Source organism: Epinephelus lanceolatus, chromosome 9, assembly GCF_041903045.1.
Source record: "Epinephelus lanceolatus isolate andai-2023 chromosome 9, ASM4190304v1, whole genome shotgun sequence".
Taxonomy (NCBI): Eukaryota; Metazoa; Chordata; class Actinopteri; order Perciformes; family Serranidae; genus Epinephelus; species Epinephelus lanceolatus.
Window position 1 is genome coordinate 14,057,345 of NC_135742.1, and position 27,405 is coordinate 14,084,749.

General features: G+C 40.2%; 1 protein-coding gene and 1 long non-coding RNA gene across 2 annotated transcripts in view; one reads left to right on the top strand and one right to left on the bottom strand.

The window, feature by feature from the left end:
• LOC117252487 (uncharacterized) overlaps positions 1 to 796 on the top strand; it is a 184,754-nt gene extending 183,958 nt beyond the window's left edge. The window contains exon 5 of the long non-coding RNA XR_004501331.2: positions 661 to 796. This is a non-coding gene — a long non-coding RNA (uncharacterized LOC117252487). The remainder of the gene's footprint in view (positions 1 to 660) is intronic.
• tars1 (threonyl-tRNA synthetase 1) lies at positions 729 to 26,955 on the bottom strand. The gene is made up of 19 exons (XM_033619445.2): positions 26,798 to 26,955; positions 25,809 to 25,886; positions 24,928 to 25,118; positions 23,954 to 24,077; positions 22,403 to 22,527; positions 21,504 to 21,621; positions 21,358 to 21,422; positions 19,781 to 19,859; positions 19,411 to 19,557; positions 18,278 to 18,376; positions 12,741 to 12,907; positions 11,759 to 11,921; positions 9,033 to 9,170; positions 5,862 to 5,939; positions 5,675 to 5,775; positions 5,106 to 5,210; positions 4,846 to 4,918; positions 1,993 to 2,107; positions 729 to 1,852 (listed from the first exon to the last, which is right to left on the bottom strand). The coding sequence occupies exons 1-19, from the start codon at positions 26,855 to 26,857 to the stop codon at positions 1,704 to 1,706; spliced, it is 2,175 nt and encodes a 724-aa protein (XP_033475336.2). The 5' UTR covers positions 26,858 to 26,955; the 3' UTR covers positions 729 to 1,703.
• Between the last annotated feature and the right edge of the window lie 450 nt (positions 26,956 to 27,405).

Sequence of the window (27,405 nt, forward strand, 5' to 3'; positions counted from 1 at the left end):
GGAGGCAAAGTCAGGAATTGCTGTGAAAATAAATAACTTGAGCATTAGTAGTAATACACAGTTATTTGTGTGATTTTCTATTGGTGTTTCTGCATGTTTCGTCCAGCTGGTTACATGTAATTGGAAACATTTTCCTCTTAGGAAAAAAGGAATAAACAGACTCCTGCTGTTTATTTATAGAGTAGAGTAGACAGTATCAGTGTAATGGTGCAGACAGCAAGAGTAAATGGTCTCTGAGTTCAGTAAGCATGTAATAATGAGAAGCATCAGGTGTTTACCCTCCAGCACATCGCCAATTTCCGTCCTAAGTGATGATGGACTCGTGGAGGAAGGTGATAAGGATCCAGTTTTACTGTAGCGGAACACCTTTCTGACATTCATCTCCCCAACTCTCATCCAAACCTGCACCACTCTGTTGTGGAAAATTAAATGTTTCCACTTGCAAACTATCTAATAATTTCAACCCTGGCCACAATATGTAGGATCCTAAAATTGAGTTGAGAGTTGTGACTTGACGAACACCACATTTCATGATAATGTGGACTGTGAGTAGGACCTATAACCATATATTGATCTTAGCACATGTTGACTTTGTCAGCTGCATGATTACTTTATGCTATAATGCTCATTAACTGTGTCTTTTTCTCCATATCCTTACAGATGACGATAACACAACACTGAGGACAGGAAGAAATACGTTGCCATGGAAAAGAAAAGCATAACACAGATCAAGAATAGATTTTTTTTTAATTATCAAAAGTGTAACTCATGTACAATTCCCTGAAGAAAGAATGACTGATAGAAACTGTTAAGACAGTGTAACAAACCATTCTCCCTCTGTTTTAATCAGTTCATCAATCAGATGTTCAAAGACGTAATCACCTTCTCAACCCAATCTACAGCAAAAAGTCTTTGCATTTTAAGTTTCTGCAAACAACGAATACGCTACATTTATACATTATTTTGTAGCTGATCTGTTGAATCTTTCCGAATCACTGGGGCAAAGGTGTGGTTAGGTTTTGGCACAAAAATCAGCTGGTAATTGTTTGGAAAAGATCGTGTTTTGGCTTAAAACACCCGCATTAGGTGCCACAAAACCCGCTGGAAAAGCAGAGATGGGTTGGTGAAAAACACCCAAATTCGGTGATTAAAGCGGCGCAATGTGTGTCGGTAAAAAACACCCAGGTTTGATGGCTCAAAGGCTGCTGGGAAACCCTGCAATATGCTGCTAGAAACACCTATGTTGAGAACCAAAAACACCCACACAAATGCCACAAAGGGTCGCCAGAAAAAAAGTTGTCTGCAGCTTTAGAGACGATATGAAACATATTCATTGTTTGCAGAAACATAAAATGTGAACATTTTCTTCTGGCAAACTGGGCTTGTATTCTGTATAAGCAGAAGGGATGAGGACAATCATACTTCATTCCATGAGTACAGCAACCACGGCACATGATAACCGAAAACATAATGATACAGTAAAGAGGCAACGGAAGACACCGAATAAAAAGACAATTGTTGAATCACAAAAAAAAAAAAAAAACAGGATTTCCAGGGGACAAAAAGCAGAGACCAGGCAACAATGTGAGAGTAGTTTTATCCCTCATCCAAAACTGATTCCAACCACATAGCCCGTTTAAAGTTACCAGACTCGAGGTGCTGTTGAGAGGAGGACGAGCTGATAGCAGCGAGTGTGAGGAAGCTCAGAAGTCCTCTTCTGCGTTTCGACTCTTGCAGGTCTTGAGTTGTTTCAGACGCTCGATGCACTCCTCCACAGTGCGCTCGCCGTGGACTTTGTTATCGCGGGTGCGTACATTCACCGTGTTACTTGACTTCTCTTTCTCTCCCACCACTTTTCCAAGCAGGGAAACATGCAAAGAGAACAAAGGAGAGGAACAAAAATCAATATCCAGATTGACAGTGAGAAAGAGATCAAAGATCAAAGATAGGAAAAAGACAGAAGAGTGAACGAAAGAGTGTGTTGCCACTGACCCAGGATGAAGTTGTACTGTGTCAGCTGTGCATTTCTGATCTTTTTGTTCAGGGTGCAGCCGGGGTCGAGATCCACTTCAGCCATGAAGCCGCTGTTGTGGAATTCCTGCTTGACCTGCCACATTAACCAGACAGACAACCAACAGTGAAACAGTTAAGTCCGTGCCAGCGGGTTTAAAAAGTTCATTCACTCCCTTTCATCATTTTAACTGACCTCCATAAATCTGTTTCTCAAATGTGGTCTAGCACATTTTGGACAAGTTGTCAATTTGGCTGTACTGAAGATTATATTTCTGCAACCATTATTATCACGCTGTGTGGACTGACCTGCTGTCTTTTCCAATTACATGGATATCACGCCAGTGCAGCTGTTTATTTTACAAACGGATTTTTTGTTCAAGTAACGTGTTCAACACAAAAACTGATCAAATTCAGTTTCCACACGATTTAAAAGGTAACCTAAATTTTACTATTACAGCTTGGGTTTATTTTTGTTGCTCTGGCCATCAGTTGTTATAACACTGTGCCTGTTAAAAATAGGTCCAACATGGCAACAAACACAAGCAGTCAGACAATCAGTGAGGTTGTAAACAAGCCAACAGATTAGTTTTAATATGTTTGGAAGAGAAAACAGAGGTGAACTGGCAGTTCAAATCCATCAGTATTCCTGTGTCCTCTGTTTAGGGTTCTCTAAATGAGGTGGTAGCTGATGTGGCTAAAAATGAAAGCTTGATTACAACCTGTGTGATTTTCACGCCATTTTTCTCTCTTGCCCCATTGAGTCGATTTTTGACAATGTAGCCCCACTCTGAGATCTCAGAAATCATTTGGTGAGTAAACTGTTAAATCATAATTAATACAACCAATGGCCTGAGCAATGAAAATACAAGTGAAGCTGTACAAACATGTGGTTCTCCTTTTAGTCTTTTTAAAGATGCAGAAACATGAACTTCAGAAGATGACAGTATTTTATATTGTTAAATATTTTAAGGCCATGTCAATAAGCATAAAACATCACACTTAAAGCACAATTAACACTGTAGCAGTGCTGAAACAGGACAGGATTCCTGCCTGTGGGTGCATATGTGATAAAACACACTGTTGAATTAAAGCAATAATTCACTTGCAAAACGACCATTTGTTTATCAGTTTCTCACCACATGTTGAATTTGAGAAAATAAACTTTGTTTTTCTTGCATGCCTTTAGGGTAAATGGAGAATCCAAAACAGGCAAACACTCTTCATGAATTAAAGTAAAAAAGGGTCCTCGTTTAACAACAGCAAAACTGTATCAAAACATCTGTTAACAAACAAACAAACACACACTTCTGCAGTATAATCCAAGTCTCATTTATCTAGTCGTATGCTCAGTGTTTCTCAAACATGCATTTTTAGGGAGAAGTGGGTTACGATATCACACTTCTACCTACACAAAGCACACTACTCGTCTGTGTGTGAGAGACTGTTTGTACTGAGTTTTTAAACTGTAAGATTTTACCAAAAATGCTTGTGTTTGTGAAGCACTGAGCAAACAACTGGAAAAATTACACTTGGATTAAGCTGCATGAGTTGGGTGAGAGTTTGTAAATGGATAATTTGATTTAACTTTGGTATTATTAAACACTGTCCATGTTTACTTCAATTCATCAAGAATGTTTGCCTTTAGGGATGTCAATAGTTAACTGTTTATTGAATAACCGCCAATAATATTTTTGACAGGTTACCTAGGTCAGGCTAAAGGTTACTTTTGTAGCTCGTCAGTTTACTGCACTGCACACCAACCGGGTCCAACTAACAGTGCCACTCATTTGGCGATTACTGCTCCTAACGCTATCCCAACAGCGCTGCTGTGGAAACATTGTGTTGACCCTCCAGTCTCTCCCAAGGTTGCCCTAGAGAGTAAGCGGCTGTTAGCTGTGTTAGCACAGGTAGCAGTGTCAGAATGGCCAGTGGTGCTAGCATAATAAAGGGGTTTTGCAGCTCAAATTTGAGCCGCTTCCTCACCGGTAGACCGGAGGGGTGGCCACCATGTTTCCACAGCAACCCTGTCCTGCTACCAGGACATAACCAGCAGTACAACCAAATGAGCAGCACCGCTAGCTAGCTCTTACCTGACTAGGGCTGTGCGATTGCCTCTAAATTTCATATTGTGGATTGTCATTGCTCTAGATCAGGGATTCTCTGACAGCCATGTATTTCCCCAAAAAACATCTCTTAATGCACAGTAGAGCGCTGTTTTTTTCCAAAATCGCCTTGATATCCAGCAAATCGCCTGGCAACCCTCCAATCGGCAATATACGATTTGATCGCTGATCGTCCCAGGCCTATACCTGACCTGGATGATGCTCACTGAAGAGCAGCCAAAGCTAACTTTAGCTAACCTGCAGTTATTGGGTTCTCAAAAGCAAAATTAACCTAAACTGACATCCTTATTCACCTTATTTGGATTCTCTGTTCACTGGAGCCATGCAAGTATAACAAGTTTTCTTTACAAATTCAGTGTAACACAGGAAGAGTAACTGATAAATAAATGGTCGTTCTGTGGATGAAGTATTCCTTTGAAATGTCTTATAACTTCAGTACAGTTTGAGTTGCACATGTTCATACTGTTAGCGTATTCATTACACACTGCTTATACTGTATCTAGTGTATTGATGTCAACCCCTTACTGCTTTTTATATCCCCACTATGTACATTACTCTGCACTCTACTGCTTTTTACACTTTTGTTTAGATGCTAAACTGCATTTTGTTGTCCCTGTGTCTGTACTCTGTGTTCAATGACAATAAAGTTGCATCTAATCTAATCTTGTGAGTGACATTATGTACTAAGGAAGCTGCGGTCAGTGGTTACCTTCTGGGCATACTCCTCACAGGTCGGTCCCACGGGTACAACCATCACTTGATTAGGAGAGAGCCACAGCGGCCTGAAACAGAAGAGGGCACATTGAAATGTTTAGCAGAAAAGCAAACCAGGTATATGAGCAAATATTTACACCCCCATTTTTCCCCCGTTATATTCCTGTTCAGTCAATCTAAAAGTTTCTATCAGTGCTCAGGAGTAAAGCATCCCATCAGCACCTATTAGCCTTTTAAAAATGACTGTTTACAAACCATTTGCCTCCGTAGTTTTCAGTCAGGATGGCAATCATCCTCTCCACTGATCCCAGGATAGCTCTGTGGATGATCACTGGTCTCTTCTTGTCGTCACCGTCGTGGCTGCAAAATCATTTGAAGGAGGGAAAAAATTAGGAACTCACACAAAGAAAGAAAATCAAAACGACAACAACAGTGATCATCTGGAGAAATTAGTATTTTCTCATTATTAGGGGACAGCAAATGTTTCTTTTCTTTGTAAGACAGCATTATTTTTACTTTAACATTTTAAAAACTCCATACCTTCTGGGGCAGCTACAATAGTCTTTTTATTTCTCCATAAATGTACATCATATAGTTTCATTAAAGCAATCCTATTTTCTACTTTCACATCAGTACTTAAAGTCATCCCATATATATGCCATAACATGGATTAATTTCTTCAATATTTCTTACACAAAACTTCTTTGTTTATGCAAATTGAATTACAGTATGCTTAATGATACACATGCATTTGCAGCCACAAAAAACAATATTTTACTCTTCTGCCATTTTATTTTTAAACATATATTAAAGCAGTAAATGACCTGACGAAGGAGAGATTGAAGCGGATTGGAAGCTGGAAATCAAGCTGAATTGTGGCACACTGATGGTACCGGCCGATGGCATCCTTGATCTGAATGTCGATCTGCAAAGAAACGACACGAGCGTTCAGCAGCGACCCTCCTGCTGTTTTACAGTTTAAGTACATCATTACTGCAGCACATGGCTCACCTTTGGTCCATAAAAAGCTCCATCACCGGGGTTGAGAACCCACTTCTCCCCAAAGTCATTCAAGCTGTTCTCCAGTTGCTGTAAAAACAATTACCGCTTTGTTACAATGTCAACGGCTGACCAACACGCGAGTAAACAGTGGTGTTAAGCAAAGCTGTATATTTAGACCTGACATTTTCTTCATCTGGAACTAATCACTGAACTGAGAAATGTTAACGTCTCAATAATATTTTATGGGAGTTAATGAGGTGAGGGAAACATGCAGCAAGTTCTGTTCCAGTCGCTGTGCCAAGTTTGCAAGTCAGTTTTTTTGTGTATATAATTTTCCACCTTTGAGCATGTAAACATTAATCATAAAAAGTCAGTGCTGAATTTAGGAAATGTTTTCCTTGGAGAAAAGTGTCATGATAGGTCAACCAAATAGCTGCAACTTAGAAGCTATTATAATTCTCCTCTGTTTTTCACAGCTTCAGATGTGTTACTGGTCCTACTCATATTATCCTTAATTTGAAAACTGTGAGAAACACATGCAGTGAGCAACAATCTCTGCAGTGTAGCCTTTAAGTTCACTGGTCTATTCTGTCCGTCAGCAGACTGCAAAGTCTTTAATATTTAACAGTTACTGTGGCCACTGGATTGATTGTTAATAAAATAACATGTTAAAAATAACTTCCACTATCATCTGTAATGTTCTGCTGCCAGCGGGCATAAGACACGATTAAGAATGAAGTTAAAATGAAGCACTGAGGACAGCACAATGACACCACTGACTATGAACCAGGGACGGAAATTAAAAGGAGCATTTATAAAACACCAATAAGTACCCATATCTGGCTGCATTATATCTGGCTCATTTACCCATACTTACTGAGTTGTCATCTATTACAGTGTGAATATGGATACAGCCCCCTGTGCGCCACTGTGTGCGATTTGTTGGACCCTAAGACCACGTAAAATCCTTCCAGTAGGTCATGCATGAGAGAACAGAGGATGCATTTTGCCACAGAAAGATGAGCATATCGATATGATTAAAACGTAACAGTCAATGAAGAAGGAGATGACACGTGGTTGGAGCCAGTGGGGCATAAAAAGCATCATCTTATTCTGTAACAAGTTTCCAGAAGTGTTATAAAAAACACTTAAACAGAGGAAAACAAAAACATCTTTCTGGCTCGTATCGAGTGTGATAATGTGCACTACAGATGTAATATTTCACTGGTGAAATAAAACATACCTCCAAACAATCAGTTCAAGAAGACAACAAATGTCATGGCAAAGAAAATCTCACCCTGCTGTGAAACTCAACAGATGCCGTGTACGTCATCAACAGACAACTATTTATTTATTTAGAGCCTTCAGATAAAGGCTTGCAAGACTAATAAACAATTTGGATGTGCTTCATATACTTGTGCTACTGATAAAACAATACTGGTGGTAGGGCTAGGCGGTATGACAAAATTTTCATATCACGGTTTTAAGAAAAAATCATATCGGTTTCACGGTATTTCGCTCATGTTCGGCCAACTTGACATGCTGCAGTGTCGGAATTTGTTATTTACCTGACAAGCCTGAACACAACACACGCTCTGCTCCATTCATTTGGGCTCCACTGACTGCGTATGGAAGCAACACGTAGAGAAGCCAGCGGGGTTGTTTACCATTTGCCGAGCCGTAGGCATGTAGGCTGCATGAAATGTTAAAGCATTTTCCACCTAAGTTATTACATATATTTGAGTTATCTACAAGTTTACTGTACTGTTTGTCATCTACTCGCTTTCAAATGTCCGCCACGGACATTTACACAATGTCACGGTTAAACATGGATAAATGCATGAAAAAAATCATCACATATCACCTCTGATAATGGTTTATTCATTTAAAAACACATTGTGCTCGTTTAGCACACTATTTCATGTAGTTTTTATCTGCTGGAGGGTCGCGTAGGGGAGCGTAGGGCCACAAAAATAGAAGTGCCACCTAAAATAGAGAGTTGTTGCGCGACAGACGGGGGTTGTCGCGCCGCTCCCGTTGCTGGTGGAGCCGCTGTAATTGATTAACCGAGGGGGCGAGCTGCTACGGGACTCGCGCTACAGACGTGTCGCGCCGCTGACGTGCCCAGTGGAGCCCGGCCGTAACTGTCTCGGACTCGGGACGGGTCGTCTTCGGTCAGGAAAATGCGGTCCGAGCCGTGCTCTAGTGTACTTACCTGTGTGTGTGCGCTGTGTGTGTGCGCTGTGTGTGTGTGTGTGTGTGCACATCGGGGCGAAACTCCGCCGTGCGCGATACAGAGAGCAGAGGAGAATTGTAAACGGCGGTGCACCGCTGCTAGTTGCATATAGGGGAAACACTGCTCTTTTTGGTATGAGTTCTTCTGGGTCATCGTGTACAGTTGCTCTGCTTTCAGGACTCTCTCCGGCAGCCATTCTCGCCTCTAAACTTTTCTATGCTCTCTCTCACCCGCTGAAGCGTGCCTGTCGTGTGCAGCGGTGAAATGGGTCCCCGCTGAAACACTTTCCCGCCGCGCACGTTCCGGACGTTGTTTGGGCTATTCACCGGTATTGCGGTATATGAAAAATTCATAGCATAACGAAAATAAATACCGGTTTTCGGTACAAACCGGTATACCGCCCAGCCCTAACTGGTGGCACCTGTATCCAACAACTGTCTTTTAGTGATTTTACAGAATCATCTGTTATACTTGAAGCTGTCCCAAGAGAGACACCCACTGTGTCGTCTAATGCTGAAAGCACCACGCAATAAAGACTAATTAGCGCTCACTCTTGTTATTACTTTGTTCGAGATTGTTTTAAACACTACCTGCTCTCTCCCAGAGAAACTCAGAGCTGAATCTAAGATGTGAAATGTAGAGCTAATCCACAGAGAAGGAATGTGATTTGACAGCAAAGACAGCACTGATGTAGATTCTCTGGAGATGAATGAGCATTTTCTGCTTCAGAACTGATAGCAGCTCTACAGAACAAAACTCATTCATTAAAATATAAACGCTCTCTAGGTCTGCAAATCAAACTTTTATTTAGCCATCTGTGATGCGGCTCCCACATTTCATGTTGATAATATCACAGGTCAGCGTCTTGATTCCCCAGTGAGACTCTGTGGGAGTAGCATTCACATTTTCAACCATACAAGGGAAACAAGAGGCCTTCTGATTACCTTTTCTGCTTGGTCCCAGACGGCTGGGTCCCCCAGGAACTTCTCTGGTCTTGTGGAGAGGTTGAGTTTGAAAGTGAAGCCAAACACGTCATACACAGTCCGCAGGAAGTTCAGGCAGCCCTTGATCTCCTCCTCAATCTGGGGTAAAAAACAAAAGGGGATCTTTAGGGGGAGACAGCGGTATGTGGCACATAGAAGTAATGTAGATCATCTGAAAGCTGGGAGCCTGAAGATTAATTTAAGATGCAGCTCAGTTTTGTGTCAAGTATTTCTAGTCATAAATATATAATAAACATTGTTCTTGTTTTTACACCTATTCAAACATTAAAGTTTGGAGTGTATGGGAGCTTAGAACATTATGATGGAAGTATATGATGGCCATCCCCATGCTGAATTCTGTCATTCAAATTGTTGCAGCAATTTTTGTGTTGATGCTATGTATTAAACAGATTTGGTGCTGAATTTAAGCATTTTTACCACTCAGCAACTGATACAAATGGTCAAACATCCCACAAAGTACCATATTAAGACCTTGAGGATCACCACTGAAAAATCTATGCTTTGATTTGGTGTCAAAAACATTTAGCATTTGGAAATTTCTTGAAGGACCGCATTTTTTTCTGAGCAAAAACTACTGAGTAACCCTGTTATTGTTAATACACCTATAAAAGCCAGACATCCTCTGAATGCCCAAGGTCTCTAGTTTGTGGTTGTAAAATTTTGTGTGTCCTAGGAGTCACAATAGGTCATTTTATACAGTGAGGTGAAGTTTCAAAGAAATGTTCTCACTACAATAAAATGGCAACTCTGGAGGCTAACATCACACATGAATAAAATTGGGCTCATTGAATCCACAACTGTCTCAGCTTTTTCAGTCATACCCAATTTATGCAATTCCAAGACTGTTTAGGGACCCCAGTATGCAGAAATATTCAAATACAATAGAAAAAAACTTCATGGGACGTCTTCAAGTGAAGGTGTCTATAAAGAGGAGACTTGGATACCCATAGAAGCCATTTTCATTTAGATATCGTTATTTAACCCTCTAGCTAGCATGACATGGTTAGTACCAATGGATTCCTTAGATCGTCTAGTTTCACGTGACATATGATTCACTCTAGCTAGACGGCAATTTTTGAGGATGCCAGTGTCCTTGCAGAGTGGAAGAGGTTAACAAAGAATGAATTCATAAGATGTAATCAGGTTAATGAGAGGATAAACTGCTCATTTTATTGGAGATTACACATCATGATTGACTATTTCCAGTAGATGTAGTTGAAAAATATAGCTGCACTAAGGTGCTCTACCCCGCAAATCCCAGTAGGACGATCATGCACTTCCACTACAAGTGATAAATTGGATGTAGGAAACATGTGGTACAACAGGACATAAAACACTAAGACGAGACTGAAAAGAAGTGCCTCTATGTTAGAGGGAAAAGTCTCACTCTCAAGTCCTAAATATGAGCTGCCATCTGCGAACACTACAAACTACAAACACAATATGATAAGTCACAGAAGACAGTAACAGTACAAGCAGTACTTTTCAGCTGCTGCTGCAGTCAAAGTGAAAAATTAAAAGTGAATTAATTTGTCTACAAAGAGCAATCAAACAATTAACCATCCAATCCACTACCATTACTGATAAAGAGAAAACAAAATCAGTGGGATCCTGGCTTCAAGTCGCGGTGTTACTACATTAGAACAACAACCTAATTAAGAAATCTCTTCTGTCTTCCAAAATCCTGTTTGTGTGCATCGATATTGACAGCACACCTCCGTGGTGAAAGGACTTAAGATGCAAGTTGCTACACCAGACTGCAGCAGCCTGTGGAGTCCTCTCACTTAACCTGAGAATGTGACAGACTGTTCACTGACAACATTACCTGAATTTATTCAATAAATGGTGCCAGCAAGACACTGATTCACTGAGAGCCTTCAGAACTGGGCTTCTTCAAACAGAGAGAAATTCTTCTCCACAGAAAGCCACATCTCCGTTAACTGGGACAGCTTCCCACTACGTTCTCCACTGTGTGTTTGTTTTATGTCTCAACATTGTTTAACTTGCTTTGAAGTGTGTATCTTAGAAATACATCTGTTGTATTTTTATTGATCTAAATAGCAAGTGGAAACATTTATCAAAAGGTATTGCCAGGAAAATGTGACAGTGGTATGAATAAAATGCTGTCTTTAAGAGTTCTGCACTGATTTAGCACTGCACTCCGATGACATTGTCGGAGTCATGATGGACAGATGTGTTTTTAAAAGGCATCTGAATCAATGCAGCAGAAGCAGAGACATTGTGCGTTTTATTCCACACATTCTTCTTCCTTGTCAAAACCTGGCACCTACATCCACGATGCAAGTCGACAACCAACAGCTCAGTCAGAGATTGGAGTGTATTATGCTAGTAGCACCTAATGTAGCTGACAGAGATGGGGTAAGTTCACTTCTTTATAACTTCACATCCCCTAATTGTTTTCATTGTCTTCAGCTGCAACAGACGCTGTACAAGTAACGCCACTTGAGTCAATTAAATCAGGGCTATAAGCAACTTTTCCACATACAGTAGTTCACAACATTTGCAAACAGACTTTGATGTGTAAAATTGGTGGAATTACCCTTTACGTCACATTTACTCATGCCATCAGGTCACTTTTTTTATTGTACGACTTAAAAAGGTCTGAACATGGCTGCATCATGTTAATGCATCAGTGCAGGCCTCACCTGGTCCATGGTGCAGAAGATATGAGCATCATCCTGCTGGAAGCGGCGGACACGGGTGAGGCCTGTCAGGGCTCCTGACAGCTCGTTCCTGTGCAGGACGCCGAAGTCGGCCATGCGAAGGGGCAACTCTCTCCAGGAGCGTGGCCGGTGATCAAACATCAGGCTGCAGCCAAACAGAAACACAAGCATTGTGTAAAAAAAACACGCAAATTACCACTGCCTTTTTTGACCTTGAGTTATCAAAATAACTGAAAATTGCCTTACTGCTTTTTTTCTACTAAGAAAGACTGCATTCAATACTTGATTTAACTGACATCCAACACTTTGACAAAAATGTGCGAGCTTAATTTCCATTTTAGTCTGATCTCCAGAGGGGCTGCCAGTGTGGATAGCACAAAGATTGGAAAAGTAAAAAGGAGATAAAAGATTTGAATACAAAGAGCTGCAGTCTGGCTCATTACACTGCAATGCAGCATTCAGCAGCAAATTGAACTGGGTCATTCAACAACTGAAAACATGGCAAGAGCATCAGTCCATTACAAGTTGAGCAGAGCTGGATGACAATCTATTGTAGCAGTGAAATGTGAGGCTATTTCACGAAGACTGCATCAGCTCCTGATAATAAACCCCTGTGCAAACTCTTATAAAGCTATTCAAGCGTGCTAAAACACTGTTTAATGGTTGTTCCTGTTTGCCACAGAATCTTTTTTGTTAGATATTAAAACTAAATATTGTACAAAGGTTAAACAACAATATTCTGAGCTCATTAAATTCTACAAACACATTTAGAAGTGGAGAGAACGAGTAGCCTTGCCTCCATTAAACACAGTTGTTTCTCTGATTAGAGACAGAAACTAACTGAAAAAATGTATTTTTTTTACAGCAGCATGACTTGATACACAGTGTGTAACAGAAGTGGTGTGGGTTGGAAACTGAAATCACACTTTCACAGAAATCTCAATTTGAGAGAAAAAGACCTCACCAGTGTCCCGGGCAGTTCATGGGCTTCAGGGCGAAGATCTCCTTCTCCACCTCAAAGGAGAACATGTTCTCACTGTAGTGCTGCCAGTGGCCAGAGGTCTGCCACAGCTTGCTGTTGTAGATGTTGGGCGTCACCACCTCCTGGAAACCCCTCTTCCTGTACTCGCTCTGCCAAAGACAGAAAAAAGGTTTTCTCACAAAGACTGTTCTGGGTTACTGGCACCTCAAGCAACTCGGCTTCATAATGCTCTGAACACATCACAACTACAAACAACCGGCTAAAACTGTTTGTCAAAACCTGGGGACTCACTGATAAATAGGCTGAAATTTTGAAAAAGTAAACTACCTCGGAGGATGTTTAAACTGCTGCATTAGCATGATGAGATTCCAGGAGGAGTGCTCAGAGACTGCGCCCATCAGCCTGCGGAGGTGTTTACTAACATCTTCAACCTGTCCCTGTCTACTATCCTGCCTGTCTGAAATCAGCAATTATCTCACCAGTGCCCAAACAGGCGAACACCAGGGGCCAAGCAATAAAATTGTAAATTCCCAACTAAAACTGTGTGTGAATCCTCATTCTTTTCGTCACATTTATAAAGCCATAAATACGCCTGATTCCGTTTTATAAAAATCTCAATCATTGTGGTGCTGGGTGCACATGCACGAGCCTCATTTCCACATCCACATTTAGCCATAAATTAATGTAGAAATGAGTGTTTATCGATACTTGTGCCCCTCCACCTTTCATTAAACTGTCAATGAGGAGTACGGTAAAGACAGTGCAATTTTACTAACTGTGTCCTATTGGCGAGGTTCTCCGACAGTGCCAGAGCATCTGTCACACAGCTGTTGCAATCTGTAGAGTCCGTACCACTAATTTATCACACTTCTGCAAACTATCATCCCGATAAAATCTCAATCATTTTTATTATTAAACGTTAAAAGGATGATCAATGATTCACTCATATAGCTCACGTTGAAAATGACTTAACAAATTGCTCCACAGAAAAACATTAACTGATCACTAACCTGAGAGATGAATAAAAACAATGACAAAATTCATCACTCATAAATACTTTAAAATTAACTTTATAAATGCGCCTTTGATTGACACTTTACAGACTGCCTTGCAGCTTGCACAAATATAATAATAAATAAATAAATAATAAATAACACAATCAGTGAAATTGAGGAGCAAAAAATTCTTACTGTTCATTCTTCCTTTCTAAATACCAGTGTATGTGTGGGAAAAGGCGTATGCATAGTTTTAGTGTATAAATCGTGTGTGCATCTGGCCCAAGCTGCTTGAATGACTATACACCAGTGGCACTCACACCCATTACAGCAAAGTGCTTTGAAAGATTGGTTTAAAGCACATCAAATCGACCCTCCCCCCACCCTGGACCAGCACCAGTACGCCTACAGAGCAAATAGATCCACAGATAATGCCATCAGCTCAGCTCTCCACACTGCTGTGAACCACCTTGAACAGAAGGGGCCATATGTAAGGATGCTTTTTATAGACTACAGCTCTGCATTCAACACTATTGTTCCCAGCAGGTTGGTCACCGAATAGCTTAACCTGGGTCTTGGAAACTCCTTGAGCATGTGGGTCAAGGACTATCCAATCACCCATGGGGAGTCAGAATCAGTCCCCACCTCTCAGAATTGTCGCACCACAAGGCTGCATGCCGAGTCCCCTCCTCTATACATACGACTGCATCCCCACACACGCCTCAAACACAGTCTTTGAATTGTATTGTTCTGATCAACTGCAGTTTCAACAGTTATGGTCATATTTTGTGTGTGTGTGTTGTTTATAAATGTTTTTTTATTTGTCTGTTTGATATCAAGTGCTGTCAAATGAGAATTTCTTTTGCTTTGCGACTGACAATAAAGCTTATCTTATCTCACAGAGATGAAGTCTGCAAACTGTCAGGATGGTGTAGAAAACAATCTATCACTGAACATAAAAAAAACAAAAGAACTCATCAGAGACTTAAGGAGACACTGTGAGGAGCCCTCTCTTCTAAACATCACAGGAGTAGAAGTGGAGAGAGTTTCTAGCCTCAAGTTTCTAGTAATACATCACAGAGGATCTCACATGGACAATCAACTCCACAGCTCTGGCAACAAAGGTTCTGCAGCAACTTTACTTCCTGAGGACACTCAGGAAGAGCAGCCTGTCTGTGAAGCTGCCCGTGCCCTCTACCGCTGCTCTACAGAGAGAGTATTGACATGCTGTATTACAGTATGTTATGCCAACTGTTCAGCAGCAGACAGAGGAGCTCTCCAGAGAGTCATAAACACAGCCCAGAAAATAATTGGACTTCCCCTGCCCTCCCTGAAAGACATCTTCAGATCATGCTGCCTCCACAGAGCCAACAGCAATCTGAAGGATGCAACTCATGCAACTTATATCACCATCTCTTCTCTCTGCTGCCATCTGGAAGGCGCTACGGGGCGTTAAAGACTTGCACTCCCAGGCTCGAGAATAGCTTCTACCTCATCGCTGAACTGAACTCCACACAACACCATCCCTCACACCTTCATAGGTTTTGGTGCCACTCACATTCAAATCGATACCTGGAGTCCAGTACCAGCACCTAATGGCACCTTTTTTAGGTCCTCAACTCTGCAATAAAAAAATGTACTTTCTGAAGAAGCAGCAGGGGTCAACCAGCGATTCTGCTTCTCTGCTCTTTTCTTATCACACGTAGAGCTAATCTTCTGTCTCTATCTGCTTGTGTGTGTGTGTGTGTGTGTGTGTGTGTGTGTGTGTGTGTGTGTGTGTGTGTGTCTGCTCGCCTCCCTCACTCTGTTTAGACACACCTAACAAATATGTGGAATAGGTACTCAATTTAAAAAAAAAAAAAAAAAACAATCATGAACAGCAGTGATAATAGGCTACTACTAAAATTAAATTGCAAAGAAATAGACCAAACAACTTGCAGATTGAAAGCCAGCCATAGAGCTTTGTATCGATTAACTGGAAATGCATGTGTCCATGAAGTACTGAGACTTAGATTATACTGCACAAGTTGTGTAAGAGATGGTAAACGGATGTTTTGATATTGTTTTGCTGTCGTTAAATGTGATCCTTGTTTACTTCAATTCATGAACAATGTTTTTGGGATTCTTCGTTCATTGGAGGCATGTGTGTTTTTTTCCACCTGGACCTTTATGCTCTGACATATCCCCTCTAATCATCATGCTATAACCTGTGACAGGCTGTTATGCTACCAGAACTATCGCACATTCACATATATGTTGTTTTCTGTCAAGCCGCGAGCAGCACGCAGGTTTACATTACCAAAGGTTTATGATAAAATCCCTTGACAACACCGACTCCCGTGTGCACACGGCGAGAGAGGAGAGGGAGAGACGCTGTGCTGCTGCCAGAGGAGCCGCTGAATGAATTCCCTCTGACCGGTAAGTCGCTAAAAGGGTCTGAGAAGTCCGGGAGCTGTTCATAAAACATTCAGGATGCCACAGTTGATAATAATTTCACTTTCAGCCATGCTTGTTGTTGCCATGGGTAACAGTATGATGTCTATATGTCGATAAGTCAAAATATCGCAAGCATAACAATATTGATTTTTCATGTGATATTAAAAATTATACTGGTTTTATCGTGAACAACATGATATGGCACATCCCTACAACACAGCATGAGTAACTGATATATAAATGGTAATTTTTGTAGTCAACGTATTACTTTACTTTACTTGACTTGACTTCAGTGCCCAACCCTACAACCAACCTTAAAGGGATAGTGCAGCCAAAAATAAAAATTCAGCCATTATCTACTCACCCATATGCCGAGGGAGGCTCAGGTGAAGTTTTAAAGTCCTCACATCCCTTGCGGAGATCCAAGGGGAGAGGGGGTAGCAGTATGGAGATATTTTGTGGTTTCAATTATGTGTTTTTGGACGTCTGAATCTGGGGCGCCGTAAGCTTCCATTAGGTGGAGTTGTGTTACTACCTCCTCTCCCCTGGGATCTCTGCAAGGGATGTGAGGACTCTAAAACTTCACCTGAGCCTCCCTCGGCATATGGGTGAGTAGATAATGGCTGAGTTTTCATTTTTGGGTGCACTGTCCCTTTAACATCACCACAATACTCCATCCCACAGGAGTGACAACTGGACAAGTATTTGCCATACAAATGAAGAAATGTGCACTAACTTTTAAATGTGCAATCATGTCTTTGTAAGGTGTGATAGCATTTGGCACAATGCACAAACTGTAGCTTCTAATATGCCACTTCTTTTTATTACTTCTTTTTTATCTATTTTTTTAATTAGCATTATTTATCTGTATGGCAGGTGCGCATGTGTGTGTGGGTGTGAGCGTGCATGCATATGTGGAGTTTTAATGTATCCATTTCAGGAGCTGCACAGCAAATGTCATTGTACACTGTGCAATGACAATAAGGGCAGTTTTTTCTATTCAATATTCACACTTCAGTTTGCTTACACATCATGAAGGGGACTCCCTGTGAACTGAAAGGAAAAGGTAACATTTTTGTAGTGCTTTAATGCACCTTGAGTTGGCCTGTTTAGTTTGATATAAGTTTTAAAATTCAAAACAGAAAGCTGATGGCAACAATAAAATAAAATAGGGTAATTTATTTCAAATCCCGACAGTCATATACCAGAAAAATATTTGAATGCTCTGGGTGTTTTGTTGCCTGTATAGGCAGAGCTGTTTAATAAACACATCTCATTACTCCTCAGTCAGAAATCTATTTTACCACTTCAAAGTGAAATTGCTTCAAATGTGCACTGCATTATGACTGCGCTGACTGAAAACCAAGAAAGTAAGTGTTTTATATCAGATCGATCTGTGGCTCTTTATAACAGAGCAGGTGCAACAGAGGTTTCCTTCAATGCTGTTAATCACACCTGGTTTACTTATTTGAATTTATTCCAAAGAATAGTAGTAATAATAATGAGCTATTTTGAGACTCATAATTAAGTTTGCACAGTGTGAAGTTAACCTTTGAACACAAAGTGTTTCTATTAGCTGCTAAAAATGAGAAATCTCCTATTGAATGAGCATAAATTTGATTTGTCAACACCTACTTACAGCATTATTGTTGTGGGAAGAGAGGGTGCGGACATAAATTTGCATTTTATTGCATCTGCACGCACATGTTCATGTTTTAAATTAATTTGTTTTATGTGCACAGCCCTGGGGTTCTAAGACTATATTCATTAGCCGCTACTTTATCAGTTTCGAGACCATGACATGAAGCCACATCATCAACATATAACCAATCCTTTACTGCTCTTCTGTATAAAAGAATATGACGCTTAAAGTGATTTAAAATTGCAGCAATACATCTTGTGAATACACGTATACAGCCATTATTATTACACAGGCCGACTAAAGATCCAAATCTGCTCTTCCCTTCTCCCCAGGTCTCTCTGCCAATTTAAACTTTCTGATTCATACCCTCTGTCTTTTCTTCTGTCGGAAAGTTTAGAGTGAGATCACAGCAATTATCCGCTGTGGGTCAGACAGCTTTGACTTACTCTGATGAACTCAATCAGGGTGTTGTAGATGAAGGCCCCCTTAGGCAGGAAGAAGCAGCTCCCTGGACTCAGGTCATGGAAGAAGAACAGGTCCTGCTCCTGAATAATAAAAACAGGTTTATTAGTGTGATGGAAGACAGTAAAAAAAGAGCCATCACTCAGGCCAAACTGGTTTATCTAATAATGCAGGGGTTCATCACATGTTTAACTGTAACCAGGGTTTGTTTGACAACATACAAACTGCTCAGATTGTTTTTTTTTTTAACACACCTGTTATTGTTATTGAGTGAAAGGCAACAACACACACACCATGAACCATCACTTCGCTATCAACATGGTTTTTAATTTATTACATGGCAGTAAGGATATTCCTAGTTTCTTAAAACTGCTCCAAAATTGTGAAGAACATCTTTTCCACAGCAGACATTCTGACATATCATAGTAGATAAAGCACAGGTGAAAATGATAACATTAAAGATGGCTCAGTTCCATTAAGTGTCCCTGTAATGTATTCCAGTGAGCCAGCATGCACAATGCCAGGACCTCCCTTAAGTGGAATGCAGCCATCACTATTGTTAACAATTGTACCTGTGCTTTTCCTACTACGACAAGTCAAAATGCCTGCTGCGAAAAGCTCTACTGCTGATTTACACCATGGGTGTTAAGCACCATTTTGCCATCACTCAAAGCTGAAAATGAGTCATGGGTATTTTTTGTATAATGCTATTCTAGATCGATACTATTCATGTAAAACAACTTTCTACCAATTTCCCAAGTCAGTGATACTTTCTGAGCGTTTGACATTTAAAAATATATAAAGAAATCTGCTTCTCTTGTTGTAGGACAGTGATTCTTGTTACTATTCTGCTGCAAAAACACCAGGAGTACTGTATTTTTACATTGTTCAGAAATGCCTTTGAGGAATGCTGTTGAAAAGATGTGACTTGATAACATCAGACACACATTAAACCCACTCCTGGCTCTTATACTTCAGAAGTATCCTACCTACATTTCATGACATACAGTAGAAAACAGTCCTTTCTGGGAGTAAAACCTACAGGAGACTATTTTAAAATGACTATGAAGACCAACTCTTTTTCTAGCCGCCAGCACCTTCACATTTCACTTCTTACCCGGCCCAGTTTGCGGTGATCTCTGTTCTTGGCCTCCTCCTGAAACTTCTCCCAGTCTTTGAGCATTTTGGTGTCAGGGAAGGAGATTCCATAGATCCTCTGGAGGGTTTCCATGTCCGCCTTTCCCTCCCAGTATGTAGATGAATTCTAGCACACCACAAAGGGAATATGTTAGCTTTCATCAGTCTTTTGGGTCCTTCAAATCCCTTGAGAATAAAACATAAGGTAGCTCTAGAAATGGGGACAAATGTGCTTCCTGCAGACATTCAGGGCAGCACTTGAAGTGTTACCTGGATTAATCAACGATAAATCCACATTTACACTAACAACAGGTTTGATGTACATAATGTGCGGAAAGAAAGAGTCTCACCTTGTGGATCTTAAGTGCCTTGATTTTCCCTGTATGTCTCACATGGGGCCCGCGACACAAATCAATTAAGGGACCACACCTGGAATACAGAGTGTTTATACATGCTGAGCATTTTGAAAATACTGAATAGGGTAAGTGTTTTTGTCATTGACACTTGACCCCAAGCCCAAAGGGTTCTACTTAAGATGTAAATCTTTAAAAAGAAACATGATTTAATTCTTTAAAGAGGCTAGATCATTTTCATAGTATAACTGGGCACTAGGTTTTAGCAAACATTATCCAAATGAGTTAATAGTGTATTTGTTGGGGGATATTTTCAGTCGCAAATTTGGTGCACTCGTGTTTGCTTCAGACTGCAGGGGAGTCCAGGTGGGATTGAATTGATATGTAATACAGTGCCCATGTTCATCGTAATGAAAGACGCCTATGACACAGAGGAATAGGCTACATCAGGCTTTTGCGACACAGATAATACTTGTCAGTAGGATCGATTTATTCTTTGTTTTGGTCTTTGAATGGGATTTTTTGACATAAGAAAAAACATACAGTATTAACAAACAGGGCTCAACGATCGGTAACCATCTCATTGCATTACATTGCAGAACATAATTTGGACAATCAGTCTGCTCTGTTAAGGGAGAAAAACTATACAACTGTCTAACAAACAAATAGAAAATGTAACAATTTTAATGTGTTTACGAGAGATAATGAATCATCGCTAAAAGAGAAACATTGTTCTCACATCTAACACCCCTGCAGATGCACCTGTAATTTGTTTTTTTGTGTATGTACCCTAAAACTTCAATTAAAAGCCTTGTTCCTTTTACTAGCCTGGTGTGGCTACACATTTTGACAGATAAGCACCTGTCTGAATGAGGCGCCTGGTCTGGTTGCCAAACTGTCCTTTTCTTTTTTTGTTTTTAATAGAAGTTCTTCAGATGTATAAAACCGGGTTGTTGGCTACCTCGATTATGTATCCATTCCTCAATTACCCCGTAAGTAATCTATATTCCTTTAGTCCATAAGGGTCCTCAGATCAAAAGTATCGAAAGGGTTTTTCATAAAAATTATTCCAAGTTGTGAGTATTGTTGTGATGTACTGTCTGTTGGAGCTAGATTAAATGAGTTATTCATAGTTTCTATATTATCTGAAACCTGATTTTTATTCAAGTAATATTCATGCTGACTTAAATAAACAATTTGATTGAAATGATAGGAATTGAAGGCCTGTCCCATATGAACACCTGTCCCAAATATAGGCCCATTGATTTCAGTGATACACGCAAATAATAGCCCAGGCAATTAAATGAAGTTTTAGGGTATTTGTGGATAAATTTGTGGATGTATTTTTGAGTATGTATTTGGATGTACTCTTTCTTTTTTCGACTTAAACTTTTCAAAAAAGCCTCTTGTGGACAGGTGTTGAAAATTAGTGTTTCACTACAAACACTAAACACAGTGCATCTGGCTGCTGTGCATAAATACAGGTTACAAATGCCACAGTGATGTCCATATCAAACTAATTAAATAACTAATATATAAAGATATACACTTACACGCACAGACCATGGACTCACCTGTAAACTGTGGTGGTGGGAGTAGTGACCTTCTCATTCAGAATGCGGCACTTGAACTTGTTGTACTGTCGAGGATGAGAAGTAGTTTCAGAGCTCTGTTGCTTGTTAAATGTTCCTTTTTAAAATGAGTTTGTGTTTTCTGATACCTTGAACATTTCCAGCAGAGTTTCCTTCTTGATCTCCAGCCTCTCAAACGGCTGCTTTTCCTTAATAATCTTCTTGCACAAGGTCTCCAGACATGGGAAGTCATTGCTCGATACGCCCCTGTCCAAAACATCAAAAGAGAAACACAACAAGCACATTACATCCAAAGACAATGACTGCCTCACTTAGTCTCACATTAATATGCAAAGTGCACTTGTGGCTAAATTTAGTCTGCCAGTGTTTCTAGAGGGCATCATGGATGTGACCAGACAATACGCCATGTGGCCAGGCCTTTTGTTCACCGATGTAATTCTTTTGACTTCCCGAAACTGATAACCTCAGCCAAGCATGGGCAAATAGTTGAAAGTCCTTGGCTTTAGGGCTGGAGCAATGTCAAAATATCCTTGCAAAAAAAACATCTCCAAGAATGCCATTAGCATAAAATGACTTCATTAAGGAGGTTGTAGAATTAATTAGACAGCACTCCTCACGCTCTCCTGCAGCCTGCAGCAGGGAGAAATGCATCTGTTTCAGGGAAAGGTCAAGTGAAAAAGTTGTTTACGAAAAAGAAGTGTTCACATTTCTGAGGCTGTCTCAACACACTTTCAAAGCTTCACAGGCATAACCTCTAGTTTTGTGCTTTGAATAGATTTGCTTTTAGGGCTTCCAATCCTATGGGAAGACATACAAGTATGCAAATTTAAATCCACACCCAAGAAAAATCAGGCTTGACGGCATTACTGTCATTACAATCAACCTGTTTTGTGTTTGTCACCAGTCTCTGCCAGTAAACCAGACTGACAGCTGCTAAGTCTTGAAGTACACACCAACATGACACTGAGAACTGACAAACACAAATAATTATACAGACAAATCAGAACCCAAAGCCTGCGCCACTCACTCATTGTTCTCCAGGAACATGTCATAGTAAAAGCCATTCTCGATGGGGGGACCGTAGCAGAGGCAGCCTCCGTACACCCTCTCCATGGCTTCCCCCAGGATATGGGCACTGGAGTGCCAATAAACCTAAACAATATACAAAAAACACATTGCCGGATTAGAAAAAATAGCACAGTTTAATAACAGTGAGAAATATGACTGTGTGGGAAACTCAAGACTGGTGACCTTCATGTCTGAGCTGATCATTTACTGTGCTGCAGACACCGCTGAAGCCCTTAAGAACATTTAAACCACTTAAACTGAGTAAAATCACTTCTCCTGAGTGCTGACAATACAAAAAAAAAAAGCAGAAAATCTTTAAGATATGTGACGAAACCTGCTGACAAATGGTGCTTAAGAATGTCAACTGACTGGCTCCTCTTCAGGTAAAATATTCAGCACCTTGTATAGAAGATGAAGCTGAAATTGGGCTTTTAATTTAAGAACAAGTCTCATTATTCTCTCAGGGACCAGTTGCTGCCACTTTTATGACAGTACACAATGGCTGCAGTGTTTTACATTCTCACGTCTCCTTTTAATGTCTTTGCGTCTCTGGCAGTTGGAACATCACAGAGCTCTAAGGTTTATTATTGATTGTAAACCTTTCATTCATCACTTTAACCTTGCCTGCCCTAGCTACATATCAATAAGGTTGAACGAACTCTGCAAGATGTTGGGAACTGCTAAGTACCCAGCAATGGTCCCACGATATGAAATAGTCACGATACAATATTACTGCGATTTTAAATGTTTGGCGATATGTGAAGTATTGCAATAAGATGTACTGCGATTTATTACCTTTTCTCAACTGCAAATTATGTCCCCAAAAAATGTTAATGACATCTGATTTGTCTAACAAGATAGTTTTGAGTCTATTCATCTCACTTCAGTCAGTTTTATTGCAAAAAATGTATCAAGTGGACTGAAAAAGCAACTGATTTATTTTTCTAGCAGGCTACCAAAACTTTGTATATGCAATATCAATAATTCATATAATAAATTGATACTTGGCATCCGTGTATAAATACAAAATTGCCACCCAAAATATTGCGATACTATGCTGTATTAATTTTTCTCCCCCATCTCTACTGGTATGTAACCGCCAAATTTCTTTAAATTACACTTTCACTTGTGAGATAATATAATTTATAACCTTAGCACATCATTTTACAAAATTTATAAAGAAAAACTATGAATTATTCTGAATATTCAACTGGGATTTGATGGTAGAAAATCTGAAGAACTGTTTTGTATATGTATTCCATTATGAGTATAGTCTATATATCACAGACGCCAAGTTAGCGCCATGAGAAAGCAATTCACATAGAACAAATCTCAATGATATGTTGAGGCAGGTGATTGCAATTTTTAGTGCTCAAAAAGGAGCACACTATGAATCCAGACGAGGGTGTTAAGAATGAATTTATGATAATACACTCCCCTCATACATATGTAAGGGGGAAAAATAAACAAATATATGCACTGTGTCAGAGCAGGGATGAGGTGGACTTACAGCTTGAGCCTCCTCATCGTCAAACTTGAGCAACTCAAGGCTGCAGTCGTCCTCCAAAGGTCTGTCCAGGTCCCACACACCTTTGTTCACTTTGGCAATCACTGTGTTGTCGGCAAGGCCTTGGCTGGATGTAAAACAAGGAAATGTTCCACAGAAGTACACAATTATTAATGGTATTTGACATTATACTAGAAAAAAGCAATTTGAACACCTAAACATGATCAAAAGAGGTCAAACACAACATCGTCTGTTACATCCCGTACATTGCCCCTGGTCATACAATGTGTTTGCTGGTTTGACAGATTTATATCCTGAGAGGAGGAGATAAGGGGATGCTGCTTACAGTACAGTGCCACACCTTTGAAGTTCTCCCCCCAGGCTTCTGAAATTAAAATACACATACAAAACTACCCAACTGCCTTGATCATGAGAATTTTAGGATTTTAAAAACAGGCTTATGACCCACAGAGGGTAAAAACTCTGAATCATAAAGAAAATACAGAGGTGGGGATGAAGATGGTGCTTTTAAGTTTTACGAAGCAATACACCATCCACTCTTACAACAATAGTGATAGCTTTGGATATTAACATTTAACCTTTGTTAAAACAGTTTTGGTTCCTGTTGTATGTTGCACCAAGATGACAGGGAGATCATTCTCAGACTATCCCACAGCAAAGTTTCCACTGCTTTTTTAACACTAATGAGGTTTTTTGTCAGCGTACTTTCTTGTCTTCAGTGGACGTCTAAGGTTGGCAGGTGTCACTTTCAATTACCGTTTTCATAACGTGGGTGTTGTGAAACCTTTTGAAACTGTAACAATGATTACAGGCTGTACAAACAAACCTGACAGCTAATCTCTGGAAATTAAAATCCTTAAGCACCCTTGAGGTTTACCTTCTTTTTTTTGTGCTGCATGAAAGCAAGGTGTCACATTATTAGGTAACAGTTACAGCGATCCCGTCAACACACTGACCTGATTCCACAGGCCACCTGGTAAGGTGTGGTCTTCCAGGACTCGGCGTCCACCACCTTTCCATCGGGCAGTGTCACCTTGATGGGTCGGCTATCCTTCGCAGCCCTCTCTGCCATCAGAGCTTCATGCTCGGCTTTGAGTTTGGCGTACAAAGTAAGCCGGTCGTCAATGTATTGGGGTGCTGGTGTCAGCTACATGAAAACAAAAAAGGTGTGAGTACATGGAGGGTGGTGTAAAATTTTGTCAGTGTGTAACTTGCACTGGGTATTAATCTGTACGACTTGTTTATCTCCCTCTTAATACTAAGTGTCAATAGCTGATAGTCTCAGTCAGCCACACATCAAACCAAAACAGGAGGCTTATGTAAAATATATTAAAAATATTTAATTGAAATATTAATTCCTTTGTCTACCCACTATCTTCTAATCTTCTCAGCTTGCCTCATCTTTACTTTGAGTTATTATGGAACATCTGGACAAAACAGTGAGGAGTACAAAGACACACCACTTTACTCGGCAAGTAATGTACTGAAAGCAACACCTCATATTTAGTCTGTCTTTTAGATTGCTGAAATATGTTCTGTAACTTGTATCCATGCTCAAACTATCCCAAGGTTTGTTTCCGATTGACCTGTTATTCATTGTGCTTGGAAATCTGTGGAGTGCTTTACCACATTAAAAGTTTTAACCATACTAGTATCTGATCAAAAACCTTAACAACCATAAAGCCAGTGTGTGAGTTCTTTGAGAAACGTGAGCCTGCAATTACAGATCTCCACAAGCACTAAATATGCATCATGATTCAACCTCTTGAGAAACAAAACATCATTATGTCTAATAATAGCATCTAATTACTTTCTGATGCTTCATTGCGAAACTCACCTCAGCCCTGCCTCCAGAATCCCCTGCAGCACTTTTAGCCTTCTTCTTTCCTCCATCTTTCCCACTTCCAGTTCCCCCCTGTGCACAAATCACACCAGGATATTAGTAACCTTTTATCAAGAGGAAAGCAAATGAAACACAAGTTGGTATGAAGTTTACTCAGAGAAAACTTCAGGTACACAACCTACGCACTATTTACATAAGAGATTGGAAAGGTAAACACTAGCACAATGCTTAACAATAGGAACGTACACTGCTGACAGGAGGCACATAAACATATTAACACTTCAATATAATTATCTGTTATCTTAAAATTGGTTGTTACATAGTGCTAAAAAGTAGTACAGAGCAGTTATAGTATGAGTGAAAAGCTTTCACAAAAACTACAAGGGTAAATGCAGCATGCAAGTGACCCGGTGATAATTTAAAAGTAGTGCTCACCACCTGACAGCCCCCTCCAAGTTGTAACGCACACTAAGGTTATTATTAGAAATGAGTGGAAGTAACGTTACAAACCATTTTTAAGAGACAAGTTTATATGAAAAAGATCCGCTTGGAGCATTTGGTGTATGCTGATTTACAAATTGAACATAAATGACTCTTGCTAGGTCCTAACTGTTATTGAAATATGCGTGAGAGCCTACCGACAAGCAGTGAAACATTTAATTGACAGATTTTTGAATGGAATTTGGCGTATGGCACTCTTTATGCCACGTTAGCCAAACCAAACTCGCCGACTGGGCTAGCTCAACGGCAATGTGTCGCATTTTTAACACCTAAACAGATGAAAACAAACATGAAACTTACTCTTCAGCTAATTTGAGCGTCACATATAAGTTAAAGCTAGCACAACGTTACTATAAAGCTAGCTAGCCACATCGCCACATTGCTGGACGCTGAATGACAGCATGAATCCGACCACCGGCTAGGCTAGCTGCTAGCTAGCTAATAGGACGTGAATGTAGCCGGTTACGAGACTGAGGTGTCACCTTTTTGGTGTCGTTGACTTGCAGTTCGTTCATTTTCTCCACGACAGCCTGGTCCGCCATCACAAGTGAAAAGTTACCTCACTTTGAGAGATAACTTCTGCAAGTCCGCGGACAGTGTGAGATGTAAGCAGTAAAGTGCCGGGTAGGGGCTGATGACGTAGTCCGGATATTGCGATGCTGATGCAACATTGCAGAGTGGGCGGGGCTTCGTGTCAGAGATCTTTAAACAGTATTTTTATTTTTTATTTTTATTTTTTTGTTATTTTTCTTTACAGTCGTTTGTGGAACTTTTTAAAAATCACTTTTCTTATTTTTGTGTTGAAATAAAAAAAACTTTCTTCCTTATAAAGTAATGACAGTGGGCTAATTGTTAGTTAACATATTTCACCAAAACTAAAAGGAAAAAAAAGTCAGAAATATGTCATGAAAAATGTGTACACCCTGAGAAGTATTAGAGCCAAATTATCATCAGGGCAGTAGCCAGAATTTCAGAAATACTTAGGTCATGAATCCAAGTCCTACACATGCAACGCAAACCCCATCCACCAGTAACAAAGTAAAATAAGTAACAGTCTCTGAAACATTTAAGTAGCTGGTATTTGAAATGT